The sequence below is a fragment of the Melospiza melodia genome, chromosome 7, assembly GCF_035770615.1.
Source record: "Melospiza melodia melodia isolate bMelMel2 chromosome 7, bMelMel2.pri, whole genome shotgun sequence".
In the NCBI taxonomy this organism is placed as follows: Eukaryota; Metazoa; Chordata; class Aves; order Passeriformes; family Passerellidae; genus Melospiza; species Melospiza melodia.
Window position 1 is genome coordinate 30,291,325 of NC_086200.1, and position 13,819 is coordinate 30,305,143.

The 13,819-nt window shown below is 45.6% G+C and overlaps 1 protein-coding gene across 2 annotated transcripts in view; it reads right to left on the reverse strand.

Moving 5' to 3' along the window:
• KDM4B (lysine demethylase 4B) overlaps positions 1–13,819 on the reverse strand; it is a 71,359-nt gene that overhangs the window by 37,384 nt on the left and 20,156 nt on the right. For both annotated transcript variants that reach the window (XM_063161110.1, XM_063161111.1), the window contains 3 exons: positions 6,373–6,422; positions 4,002–4,105; positions 1,972–2,109 (listed from right to left, as the gene is read on the reverse strand). In XM_063161110.1, coding sequence (XP_063017180.1) covers positions 1,972–2,109; positions 4,002–4,105; positions 6,373–6,422 — 292 coding nt within the window. The remainder of the gene's footprint in view (positions 1–1,971; positions 2,110–4,001; positions 4,106–6,372; positions 6,423–13,819) is intronic.

The window sequence follows — 13,819 nt, forward strand, 5'->3', positions numbered from 1 at the left end:
CAATTAAGCCATTTCTGAAATATAGGAAAGTTGTGGTAGTTAATTAAAAATCACATACTCAGGAACGGTGTGGGTGGGGAGGGACCTTAAATCTCATCTCATCCCATCCCTGCCATGGCAGGGACCCCTTCCATGTCCTGGAATGTCCATCCTGGCCTTGGGCACTGCCAGGGATCCAGGGGGCACCTGTGCCATGGCCTGCCCACCCTCCCAGCCAGGAATTTCCTCCTGATGTCTCTGCAGGAATTCTCCCCCCACAGAGGTGCAGGCAGCTCCAGTGCACACCCTCAGCTGATCATTCCCCAGGTCCCTGCTTAACCTCACATGAGATTTAAACACAGCTTTGCCCTCACAGAGTAACAAAGTCCCCCCTCAGCTGGGACCCCCAGCCCAGGTTCATTAACACTGGTTTGGAGCAGCATTAAGCAAAAAAGCTCAGAACAGACAAGTGCCATGGAGTGCAGTGGGAATAAATTGGGCATCTCCTTCCACACTTCCACTTTGTGTCCCCAGATCTGCTCCTGCCCTGCTGCTGCTTGTTCAGTAATTTCACGCTACGCTGCCTGACAATGTAAGCATGGAGGCTCCATCTAAAACTGCACTTCCCAAATGTCACTTGTTTGTGAACACATGGCTGAGCCCAAAATTGCTTTTAATATTCGAGTGGTGCCTGCTGGCTCTGTTGTAGTTAAGGGTCTGTCTGAATTTCCATGATAAACCCCATTTTCTGGGGTGTAATACCATGACCACTCACTAGACATAAACCTGCTTTACAAGGTCACAGCAGACAATCACCATTTTTTACATTTTCAAACCAAGACTGCTTGGCTATTTTTGAGTTTCAGACACCTGACACTGATTTGAGGTCTCTTACAGTTTAAGGGTTTTCTTACCATCCCTTTAACTCCAGAACAAATCCAAATGTCTGACCAATCCCTGGAAGTGTCCAAGGCCAGGCTGGACAGGGCTTGGAGCAACCTGGGATAGTGGAAGGTGTCCCTGCCCATGGCAAAACTTCCCAGATTCTACTGGGAATGAGCTTTGCTGGTCAGTTATTCTGCAGACTTCAAACCAGGAGAGCTGTCACAAACCAAAGTGCACCAGGAACCTGCCCTAATGAGAAATAACCACACAAACATAACTCTCCAAACTTAACTGAGTGCACAGATTAGAGGAATCCAGGTATTTTCAATGTTATTACCATAGTGTTATTAAAGCTTAAAAGTATTTCCAGCTTATTCCTTCCCCTCCAGTGTGTACCTAATGAGTTGTGCTCAGTTACATCAGTCACCTTATTCACTGTGAAACGCAGCTTGGATGCACCAGAAAACTAATTCCAATTTACCAATCCCAAAACAACCTGTTCAGAACCTGAATAGAGCACTTGAGAAAACCATTCCTACACCTTCAGGATAAAATGGAGCTGGGGGTGCTCAGCCTGGAGAAAAGGAGCCTCAGGGGTGAACTTGTCATTCTCTACAGCACCCTGAAAGGTGGCTGTGCTCAGGTGGGGTTGGGCTCTTTCTCCAGGAACTGACAGAACCAGAGGACACAGACTCAAGCTGCACCAAGGGAAATAAAGGTTGGATATTGGGAAAATGTGTTTTACAGAAAGGGTGAAAAAGTTCTGGAATGGTTTTCCTGGGGAGGCGGTGGAGTCACCATCCCTGGGTGTGTTTAACAAAGCCTGGATGTGGCACTGGGTGCCAGGGCTCAGCTGAGGTGTTGGGGCTGGGTCGGATTTAATGACTTTTAAGGTCTCTTCCAACCCAGTGATAATTCTGTGAATTCTGGGATTCTGTGAATTCCATGAAAACAAACTATCGAGAGGCAAAACCAGCGACATGGGGACAGTGACAGAGCACACCCCAGAGCAGAGGCACTTTCTGTGCTCTCCTCAGCAGTGAGGACAAACAGGGGGCACGGCTGTGTGTGCCAGGGCTGCCCCAGCTGTCCCTCCCAGCTGCCCACCTGCGTTGCCATCTTGCCGTAGTCGATCCAGCGCAGGGTGGCGAAGTTGGTGGACTCGGCGCAGTTGAAGCCGTGGTTGAAGCCGGCGTGGTACCCATAGGGGAATGTGATCATGAACTCCCCGGCTTCCTGGGTGATCTGCAAAACGCAGGAAAAAGGAGGAGACGCCCCACAGGTCACTTAATGCAGCAGCCTGAGAACAGAGACTCGTTAAAAAGCCCAACTGATGAAATCTCTTCCCACTGGAGGGTGGGCAGAGCAGCCCTTGGCTGAGCTTGGAACATTCCCGGTGAACTGCAGGAATACTCAAGGGTTTCTTTTAAGGGAAAAACTCACAACAGTGGATGGAAGGGGTCACATACCCTGAGCTATTTACACCTGCAGGCTCCAGTTACAAAGGGGTCTCAGGCTGCAACATTCCAAAAGATCAATGCAATGGAAGAGGCAGAGCTTGACCTTCCCTGTCCTTCCAACCAGCAGTGCTGACAGAGCTCTCCCAGCTGTCACAGGCCAAGAATTCAGCCTGGATTCCTTCCCACAGCCACAGCCCACACCCCAGCAGCTCTGAGCCCACAGAGACCCCAGGGGACTGCACTTCCCCACACAGGGATGGGGCCAAATGCAAAATGGAAACACACAGAACTTCAAACACTTCCCCCTCCGCTGGGCCAACATCCGAACTCGCAGACGTCATTAACAGAAGAATAATTCAAGAAAGAGGGAATAAAAGCTGCTGTGATGCACAAGAAGCTCCTGCAGGATTTCAGGAGGAGGTGCTGAAGTCCAGCCTGCACCCAGCCCCTCCACAAAGCCCAGCAGTGCCACTCTGCTGGCTCCAGGAGATGGACAGATGATGTTCCTGTCAGTGAATGCACATCCTGATGTCTCCATTTCAAGCCCACATCATCCATGGCACTGCTGTCAACATTATCCCACAATAAATTAGAAAACACTCCAGATGATGGATAGGCCATGCAGAAAAGTAATAACTATTGAAGGAAAGCCAGCACAAACTGCCACTCATGAAGAAAGCCCCAAATTTACTGACTTCTGCAAGCTCTTGAGGAATAAATGGAGAAATCAATAGGAGATTACAGAAATACACATTTTTAATTATTAAAAAGCCCTAGTATTGATCTTTTTCTTTTTTTTTCCAGAACAGCATTATAGAGATTTATAAATGCTGCCTATTTCAACTTCATTGAAATCTGCCAAGGATTTGGATGAAGGGATCCTATCTCTGTTCCTCAGGAAAAACGGCACCTTTCCCCTGTTTGTGAACAATAAACTTCACTGTTTCAGGACAGGGCTTGGAGTTTGGGACAGTGGAAGGCGTCCCTGGCCATGTTTGGGATTTAAGGTCCTTTCCCACTCCATGATTCCATGAAAGCAGTTTGGAGCAGGCCTCTGTGACACTTCCCCCACCCACAGGCAGCTCTGGCTCCGTGTGCTGGGAACAGCCAGCAGCAGCAGCAGCAGTTTGAGTGATTCTGCACAGATACAAATCCCTGTAACCACCCCTGGCTGAGGAGATTTACTTCTCGCCACAAGACTTTAAGAATAAGCACGTTAAAACGATCATACCAAATAAACATGACCCCTCTTTTCAAATCAGGGCTTAAGAGACGCAGGGATCCTTCCAGGCTTAGAGAGCAGCATGAACACTTACACAACAGGGAACCAGCACAGCCAGCTCCGCTTTGGGTCACGCTGGATCCACGAGAAAATCAAAAAGACCTTCAGAATCACCAGTGGGGCTTTGCTGCCCCTTGATGAGCCAGACCATCCTTATCAGCTCGTCACTCTCTACATGAGAGGCTCCCTCACTGCCAGAGTTTGTTCAGTGACAGCTTTGCCTCTCTTCAGTGTCTCAGCCAAAGCCCAAATTCTCCTTTCTGCAGCAGAGCTGGTTGGAACCCCGGGCTGCGCTCGGCACAACAATGCCCTTGGAAATGAAGCCAATTCCCCCAGAGGTTCTGCTGGGTTGACAGGAAAGAGGAGCTGTGCAGGGACAGCCTGCAGGGACCTACCCTGTCAAAGGGAATCCCATATTTCTTCAGGATGGAGGGAGAAATGAGGGTCATCTTGTGACGGAGGAAAGCATCACATCCCTGAGAGCTTCCTGGGAAGAATCCTGCGGAGACATTCGGAGGAGGAGCATCACTAAGGAATGTCCTTGGGAAAACAACACAACCTGCCAGATTCCACATCAACCTGCCCTACATATCACTACCCAAAGGGAAAAATGTTAATATTCAGGGAAAGGAAAGGGCCTCATCCTAGGCAGTGGCACGAGGGACACGTTCACAGTGGTCACCAACAAGTGGCAGAGGCAGCAGGAGCTGACCCAGTCAGCACCTCATCACCCCCAAGTGTTAAATTCTGCCACTGAGTTATAAATTCTGCCACTAATCACAAATAATTAATTAGTAACCAATGTCCAAACCCCTCACTGGCAGCTCAGCCCAATTTTCCTCACTATGTCCTTCCCTCCAAGTGGCTGACTCCATAACAAAACTGTGTGTTTGTAGGGACTCAAACCCATCACAGCTTAGCAAAACAAATAACCCAAGCTCTGGAACCAACATTAATTGATGAGACATAATGGAAGGAGTTTCAGAAAGTCAAAAGGATTACTGGATTCCAGGTTTACTTATATTTTTGCTCTAAAAGCATTTCAATTCAAATTATGACTGTCTGCTACCCAGTCTGTCGTCCCTCTCTGCAGTTCCTCTTTTTAATGCACAGTTTAAGTGGCTCTCATTAAAGCCACTAATAAAGAAGCACATTTTAAGTGATTAGCACCAATAACATGGCAACACATTAACATTCTCTCCATGGGCTCCATGGCTCTCCCAGTGAGCCCATTTACAGCTCAGCTATTCATTTTCCATATTAATTGCACACTCATTTTTCCATAGTAAACTTCTCCCCACTGATGCACAGGACAGGGGAATGGCCAGGCAGCAATTTTGGCTCTTTGCAGAGTTAAATCATCACCTACCCAGCTTCTAGAGACAGGAAACTAAAATAAAGACCAGATCATTGATAATTTGCTCCTGGTTTTACAGCACAAACCATCTCCGTGCCTCAAAATTGATCATCCGTAAAAATTAGTTACAAACAGCAAGAAACTTATTATTGCTCCTGTCAGACTTGGAGTGGTATTTCAGAGTCTGCAGAACACAAGTCATCTGATTGATTGATTGATTGACTTCTTATAAAAATTACTTTTTTCATAGATTAAAACCGAGCAAATTACTGAGCTGTAGCTTTGCAATGCAACGTTTTTGAGCAGCCATTTCCAGTGTTATTTGTATTTAGGGATCAGGGAGCTCCGTGCCCAGGAGAACAGCACCAAGCCCCAGGACACTCATCTCAGTTACTCTGCATTTACCCCACACAATCAGCTGGACAGCCTGGAGTGTGCTCAGCAGGAAAAGGCAGCTCAGGAATTTGTCTGTTGCCTGGGAAATCAGCATTAGAACTTTTCTTTTGCATCAGGGTAGAACCTTCCAGATTTCCCTGCCTGCTCCTACCTTCACCAGCAGATTTAAACCACCCCGCTTGCCTCGCTGGAGATTAAACCACAGAGATTTGGAGTTTATTATTCTGGGCCAGCAGCTTTTTTTAGCTGGGCAGCTCCTTGAACATTTGCAAGTGGACAAAAATAGAAACAACACCAACAAATTAAAACATATCCACTTATGCAGCCAGACATCTTCCCTGAAGCTTGAGAGGTGGGAGTCTGCCACAGCTCAAAGTAACTCTCCCTTCCCCTCACTCCCATTTTCCTTTTCTTTTTCCCTCCCTTTCATTTTTTCTTCCTTTTTAAGATGAACTTTATTGCACTGAAAATAAAGGAGGATGAGGCTAACATAAAAGGAAAACCACCAAATACAAAATATATTTATAGAGTGAAGGAGCAATGGCTACAAACTGGAAGAGGGGAAATTTAGGTTCAATATCAGAAAGAAAACGTCTGCTGTGGTGTGGTGAGACACTGGAACAGGCTGTGGCTGCCCCATCCCTGGGAGCATTCCTGATCCAGTGGAAGGTGCAATGAAAGGATTTTTAGGGTCCTTTCCAACCCAAACCCTTGTGGATTAAACCCACTGCCCAGCCATGGGAGGGTTTGGCCTCAATGCCTCAAAATCCAAAGGTTTTTAAGGAATTTTAGGTCAGGTCAGGCTTAGTTTAGTTTAGTTTAGTTTAGTTCAGGCCATGCCACGAGACCGAGGCTCGGAGGGAAGGGTTGGAAGCAAAATTAAAATTCCCTGCCAAGTTCTCTGGCTCTGAAGCTGCTGCCCAGCTCAGCAGGTTCCTCCAGCAGCCCCTCAAGTGCCCAGCAGGCTCAGTTAGTGCCAGTCCTTGCTGAGCCCAGCCCAAAGCCAGGCTCACCTTTCGCCAGGCGTTCCAGCCTCTTGCCGTGCTCTGGAGGAATGGCGTACCTGGGAGGAGAGAACAGAACAGACAGAAACCAAAAGATCATTAGATATGATGAAATCAATACATCTTTAATGTAAAAACAGGGAAAGGAAAGGCTAGGAACAAGTGGGGCAATAATCCTGAGCACAGCACACAATGGCTGGCAATAAAACCAAAATTCTGCGTGTCTGAAAGGCATCAGTAACACACAATCCATGGAAAAAACAGCATTTAATAAAAGTCCTCAGACATGTTACATGAAGTGTGTGTTTTCCTGGCACCTTCTCAAACAGCATCACAAGATTGCACAAAGTAGAAGGAAAATGGAGAAGACAAAGTGATGATGCAGCAGTGGAAACCCCAGGAATAACTTGAGTGCAGGGAACAGCAGGTGTGTTCTCCATGGGGAAAATATCTGCAAAATAAAACTGTGCTAAATATTAATAAGCAAGAAACAGATGGGCTGGAAAGGTGTGAAGGAGGGTCTGTGTGCTTTGGAAAAGAATAAGCCTTTTTCTGTGCAAATAGCTTTCATTTTATTCCAAAAAAGTGAATATTCTTCAGCTCAAGCAGTCATGGCTCAATCCTTATGTCCCTGCTGGATTTTATTGTCTGATGTGAAATAATGGAATTCAAGTATTCAATAATTTTCTTGATGAGGTGACCCTGAAAATGCCTGCTGATGAAAACATCATTAAAGGGTGTAGGGAACAACTTCTACACCTCCTAAAGACAATGTTCTTAGATTTGGGGTCAGTAAAGCGCAAAAGAACTGGGCTGGAATTTTTTTTGGAGTGCAAATTATTGAACATAATTCTGGAAAAACAATCAGCTGTCCCTCAGGCCCCAGCCACAGGGCTGGGTGTGCCCAGCACGTACAAACACCAGGCAAGTTTCAAATGGCTTTTTCTTCCCAAAAAGCTGTTAGTTCTCTCAGTGCTTTGAGGTTCACAACATCCTCAGGAGGAAAGCCCAGGTGACAGAGATTTATGTGTTCAGGTTATAAGAAGGGAGCTGAATACCAGGACACATTTCAACGTGTTTAACATGATGACACACAATAATATTGCCAGTGGAAATTTGTAAATCGTTGGTTACATTCTGCAGCAAATTAAATATGGCTCTCCCTGCTTTTTGTGACGGAGAATTCTGAGAATTTACATTTGTGGGAATGGCATTTATTGCCAGCTATAACTTCTCTTCAAAGTGAATAATAAAAAATGCATTATTTTTGCTGTTTCCAATAAAGATGTCAGACCCATCCTTCTCATTATCCCTCACAGGGACCAGGAAATTGCAGGAGGGGACTCAGCAACAGGTGCCCAGCACTGCCTCCTCAGAATGCACCTGAATTTGGGGGTTTCAGCCAGACAAATTCTGCATTTTCCCGTGTAAAACCACAACTGGAGAAGCAGCTCAACACTCAACCTGTGCCAGGAAATCAAACACACCTGGGCTGGCCTGGCAGGGGCATGACAGCACACAAATCCCACACAGGGCCCTGCAGGGTTTAGGCACTAAGCTGATTTGAACTGATGGCTTGAGAAAAAATTTAAGGTAAAATACTATGCAGCACCTAATCTTGTAAAATAATAAATGCAGCAATGGACTCCCAACATTCCCTGACCAAAGTTTGACAGTGCCTTAAATTGCATAATTATCAAACAATTCAATTTCATTTGTCTGGGACAAAGCTAGTGGCTTTTATTTTACAAAGACCATTCATCACTTACATAAATGTGATAAAACTAATCCCGATCCAAAGCTCCTTTGTGGGATTAATGTCCCTTAAAACAGGGAAATGAGACATTCCATTCCTTCTGGGAAAAATGCTGAAGGATTGGGAAAGAACTAATTTATGGCTACAAGGCTGCTGATGATTAATGTAATATCCCCAGTCTACAATGCAACCTTCACTTAATTAGTGCCTGTAATTGGGAGTTGTAAAGATAAGATTAATTGAATCTTGAGGATGTTAAAAGTTTAATACATTGGAACACGGTTATTGTGTTATCTGAAACTGCAGCCTGCAAAAAGCCAAGCAAGGCTTCAGAGAACAGCCCATGGAGAGACAAAGAAAAAAGACTTGCTTGGATAGAAACCAGCCAGAGAGGAGGAATTTCCAGCTCATAAAAAAGAACTGTATGTAATAATATACAAATCAAAATACCCCAGCACAGAATGGTAATAGCTGAGTCCAATTTTAGAAATTAACTTTTTTCTTTGGGCCAGTCTTTAGGAAGCAGAGCCTACACATCCCTCTGCGTTTATTCTTAGGAATTCAAAATATTAACTGCAGAAGAGAATTAAAAGTAGGTCAAATTCTGCTTTAAGTTATGCTCACAAATCTGATTTACATAAAGATAGGCAATAAAGACAGAATTTGGGCTGCTATTTAAAACCAGGAGGAGAAGCAGAAGGCTCCTGCGCGTACGGCACAGATTGAGCTGCATCTACACACAAAATGATTGATTGTGAGGCAGAACAACAATGGAAAGATTAAAAACTGCTGCAATCCAAGGGGTGCTGCCCCTCTGAGCCACGAGCGCCCAGCAGGGCTGGCTCTGGGTGCCAGTGATGCCCCCTGCTCTCTGTGAGAGCCAGCACCCCTGTGTTTCCCTCAGCACAGTTTGTCACCATCCCCACAGCTCAGCTCAGCTGCAGAACCTCAATTCCACAGGTGAAAAACAGCCAATAATTTCCTTTTCTTCAGGCATGACTGCAGGAGCCCCCAGTGCTGGGAACACTGGCCTGGACGTGCCCCTCTGTCCCCAGGACAAGGGACACTGATGGCCACAGAGGAAAGCAGCAGGTGTGATTTTTTTGTGGGTGCAGATAAATCAAACCTCCAGCCCGGTTCCAAGGCTCAGCCTTGCACAGGGTGACCAAGACAAAGGGCCAGGCTTCACCCAAACCCTGCCACTCAGCACTTTGGGGATTACAGCAGGAAAAATGTGCTGCTGCTCTGCCAGGGAGCGGGAGATTTACACAATGAGGAAAGAAAAAGCAGCTCGAGATAAAAAAAGTTATAGTTCTGTGACTCAAATGTCATCCTACCCCCAAGTCAACAACCTGAAAGTAATATACTGAGCCTTTTAAATTACCTTTTTCTACTTTCCACCAAAACAACAGAAAATCCCTGAAGTGGATCAAGTACCACTTGTACACATCTAGAACTTGCTGTTCTCTGGGAAAGACTCTCAGCTCCCAAACTTATTTCATGAAACCTAAATCCAGCATTTCTGAGCTCTACTTCCACGCAATTTTCTGAGCCCTCGAGTCAGAATCACAAGTCCAAAAGGTTTTGCCCCAAAGCTATAAATGGATCAGGAAAAGATCATCCTGGAGTGGTGGCTTGCTTTTGTTAATATAGAATCCCAAAATGGTTTGGGTTGGAAGAGATCTTAAATATCCATTTCCACTCCTGCCATGGCAGGGGCACCTCCCACTGTCCCAGACTGATCCAAGCCCTGTCCAGCTTGGCTTTGGGCATTCCAGAGACCCTGGTGCTGCTCTGGGCACCTGGGCCAGGGCCTGCCCACCCTCCCAGCCAGGAATTCCTTCCCAACATGAGCTGAACTGGACAATCCCCTCTCTCTCCTTAACACAAAAGAGAGGTCTGTCCTATTTGCCATCATAGGATATCATTAATAGAGTAATTTTCTTGGTGTTTTGTTTATTCCCTTGGAATGGGGCTTGATGGATGTGGATAATTATCAGACTATAAAAGCCAGCAAATGTGCTATTTTCTATCGCTCTAAATCATCAAACAAATAAAGTGTGAAACAGCATTTCTGAATACAATTTTCCCCTCTAATGGTTTAGAATTATTATCAGGAACAATGAGAATAAATAAGCAAATGTCTTGTGAATTAAGAATTAAACAAGTGTGTCAGTAAAAAGGAGCATTCAGGCCATCCTGGGATGCAGGGACGCCTTTGGGGGCCACCAAGGAATGATGTGACAGAGAATTCACCTGGGCAGCTTGGCCCAGGTTCTCCCCTCCCTGCTGCTTCCTCAAAGGCAGCCAAGCTCAGTTTTGGTTTCTAGTGGCCAAAACCCTAAAACTCCATCCACAGCAAAGGCCTCATAGCTGTTTTCTGCTTACTTAAGAGGATTTTTCTCACCTGAAGCCATCCCTGCCTTTGGCAGAGGACCAGACCATCCTGTCACTTCACCCAAAGCTTCCAAGACCTTTTCCCACTCCAGCTGTCACCCCCAGAGGTTTTGCCAGTTACACCTTGTTCCACACCTCATTTACACTCTCTTGCACCAACACAGACCAATTAAGCAGCGATTAGTTCATCAAATCCCACACCCCACTCTCTGGGACTCTGGGCTCCGTGGGTAGGGGGAGGTTCAACCACAAGACTCTGGAAATGTCACTTCAGTGCCATTCCTGGGAGAAGGTAAGAAACTCAATTTCACAGGGTCTGCACAAGGTCTGCCCAAGAAGGCCCCACACAGCTTAACACTCCATAATTATGGAATAAGGAACACAAACAGAACAGGAGCAGCACATTTAAAATGTCCAGGCCAACGTGTCAAGCTGGGGTGAGTTATCTGTCTTCAAAGCAGATTTAATTGTGCCAAGAACAGTGACCCTTCAAGATTCAAATGCCAACCTGCTCTCAGCCATGACAGGCAGAATGAAAAGCTGCTATTTCAGCCTCTGTAAGGCAAAGGGTGCCCATAAACCCAGAATCTGAACCCCGACCTTCAACATCTTTAGCCCCCACGACAGCAGCAAAGCCTCCAAAGAAAACCCCTTGGTCCATCAGGAATATTTATCACCCAACAGAAGCATTAAGAACCAGCATTAGCACAGGGTGGTCCCTCCCTGCAAAGTTCAGATCCTGCTCCCGAGGCCTCACTTTTCTACAAGGTAAAACATTAAACAACATCTCCTCGCTGTGTCAGAGCACAGCTCAGGGTAGAAGTGAGGGTTTCCATGCTAGAATCTCCCAGAATATCCTCAGCTGGAAGGGACCCACAGGGATCCTGCTGTGCAACACTATTTTAAGCAGTTTTGCCTGTATGAGGAAAGAAAAAAGGTATTTTAAGAAGAACAGGTTGTCCCTTTATTGGTAGCACTGTCACCTCCCTTCCATGGTCACATCTCTTTTCCTCACCTTTACCCTCCTCCTAATTAACCTCCCGTCATCCCTCTCTCCCAACAATTCATTAAAACACTGAAATCAACTCCCTTTCTTCTTCCCCTCACCAAATCTGAGGTTGGGCCACGCTGAATGGGCTGGAAATTTCCCATTTCCCCTTCTCAAGACCCTGGTTAGGAAAGGAGAATCCCTGGCCTCCCTCTCCTCTCCCCTTCTGCTGTGGCTCCTTCCATCAGCAATGCAAACCCTGCCTGGAGATAAGATCACACAGGGAGCAGAGAGCTCCTAGGACAGAGCCTTTATCAAGTGCCTGCAGTTTTATCTTGAATGGATCACTTCACAGGACAATGGATGATGGGATTCAGTATCTTTAACCAGCAGTGTCAATGATTTCAAATAATGACATTTTTATTGAAATACACCCAGAGTGAGAGATAAACACAGAGGCTGGGGAGTATCAGCTCCAAAAGCCATAATTAGGAGTGAATAGGTAATGACAGGACCAAATCACAACTCCAAAACACACCAAACACACCTGCCTCCCACAAATGCTAAATGCAACCCCTGGGGAAGCAGCACAGGGAGAAAATCAGGGCAAACCTGCTCAGAAGGGCCTGGGCACCACCAAACACACCCAGTATCACCCACAGGGCCCATTTCACTGCAGACAACCCCTTTCCACACACAGAACTTGCTCATCACCCACAATGTGAAGAAATGGCAGTGATTTTGCTGCCAACAGAGCAGCAGGATGAAAAACTTCCTCCTTCCCCAAAGAAACTGAAGTTGTGACTGCAAAATCTCCATTTGTTTTCCAGTAAGGATGGGCAGGATATCTCAGGTTACTCTGAGGCTGGGATCAAATCCCTGGAGATTGAGCACTGGGAGATTAGAGTCAAGCCTAACTTGTGCCAATCATGTACTTCTGAAAGACTCTCCAACCCTTAGAGTTGCCTTGAGCTAGAAATAGGATTAAAGAGCCATTAGTTTCAAGAAGTGACATTAGACAGGAGCTTTTTAAAATTCAGATTTTAAAGCAATATGAATTTTCAAGAGGTACAACTGAGCTCCAAGATTAGCACAATGGGCTACTTTCAGTGTGATTCACTCACCCCCGACTCGAGGAACACAAAGAGGAGATTTTTCCAGAACTCCAAACGCAATTTTCAAATACTTTTTTTTTTTTTTTTAATGCAGAGAATTTAATGTGAACAACCATCTGCTCTTGGAAGGACTCTCTGTGCCCCAGTCCAGTCAGCTCCACAGCACAAGTGCCAGGCACAAAGCACAAAATTGCAGAGCACATTGGAGTTTCTCCCTCCACATGTAAAAATAACCCAGAGCCTGCCTCTGCCTGCAGTGAATGAGCAGCATGAAGGAGCCATTTTACTAAGAAAAGGTGTTTGGGGAAAAACATTATGAAGTCATTTACTCATTCAGTTTAGCCAAGAAGATAATTAGTACACAATTCAACAGAGATGAATGACTACAATATTCATCCCCTTGCCATTCCCCGTTATTTGTTTGGAAGAACCTGTTCACATCAGATTCATTTCCCTAAACTGGCAATCAGATTATTAATTACTGGTTGTTTTTGTACTGGATACCATACAAATAGAAAGAAAAGCAAAGATTATGCTTCAAAGAGCCTGTATTCTGAAATAATAGCTCATTTCAGCTCCAGAAACAAGGAGAAAAAAGGTAACCAGGGGAGATCAGAGCTATCTGTGCCTTGTACCAAGTGACCTGTGTGAGCTGCCTCCCTCACCGGGCACAGCAACACGAATTCCTGAAAAAAACAGGATAATTGCCTCCAGCAGAACAAAAGAAATTTGCTCCTGAGTAATGAAAGATATTCTTAGATTAGGAAACCCCTTGTGCTAGAGGTGCAATGCCTCTACACACACACACACACACACTCTTTTCTTTTCTGAGGAGGAAAAAATCCAGCATTCCAAAGGTTTAATGCTCCTCATCCATCAAACTGCACCGTTCCCAACTACAACTGCTTTGAAGTGAGAGCTGTGTTCTTGTCAGCATCAAAGCCACAAGTGTTGTAGCTGAGATTTGATAAAGATCACTGACACAGTTTGTAAAGTTTCCTTTGTTTCTCCTTTTTGATCCCCTCTGTGCGGCTGATTGGGCAGCTGGAAATGAAGTGGATGCAAACCCAGCACATTTATTCCTCGGAACATTAAGGGGTTAACGAGTGCTCAGCTCTCAGACAGCACCGAGTGCTATTTAAGTGCTGTCATTACTACAGGCTCCTCTTATTTTAAACCTCACTTGTGCTGCACTTGGCA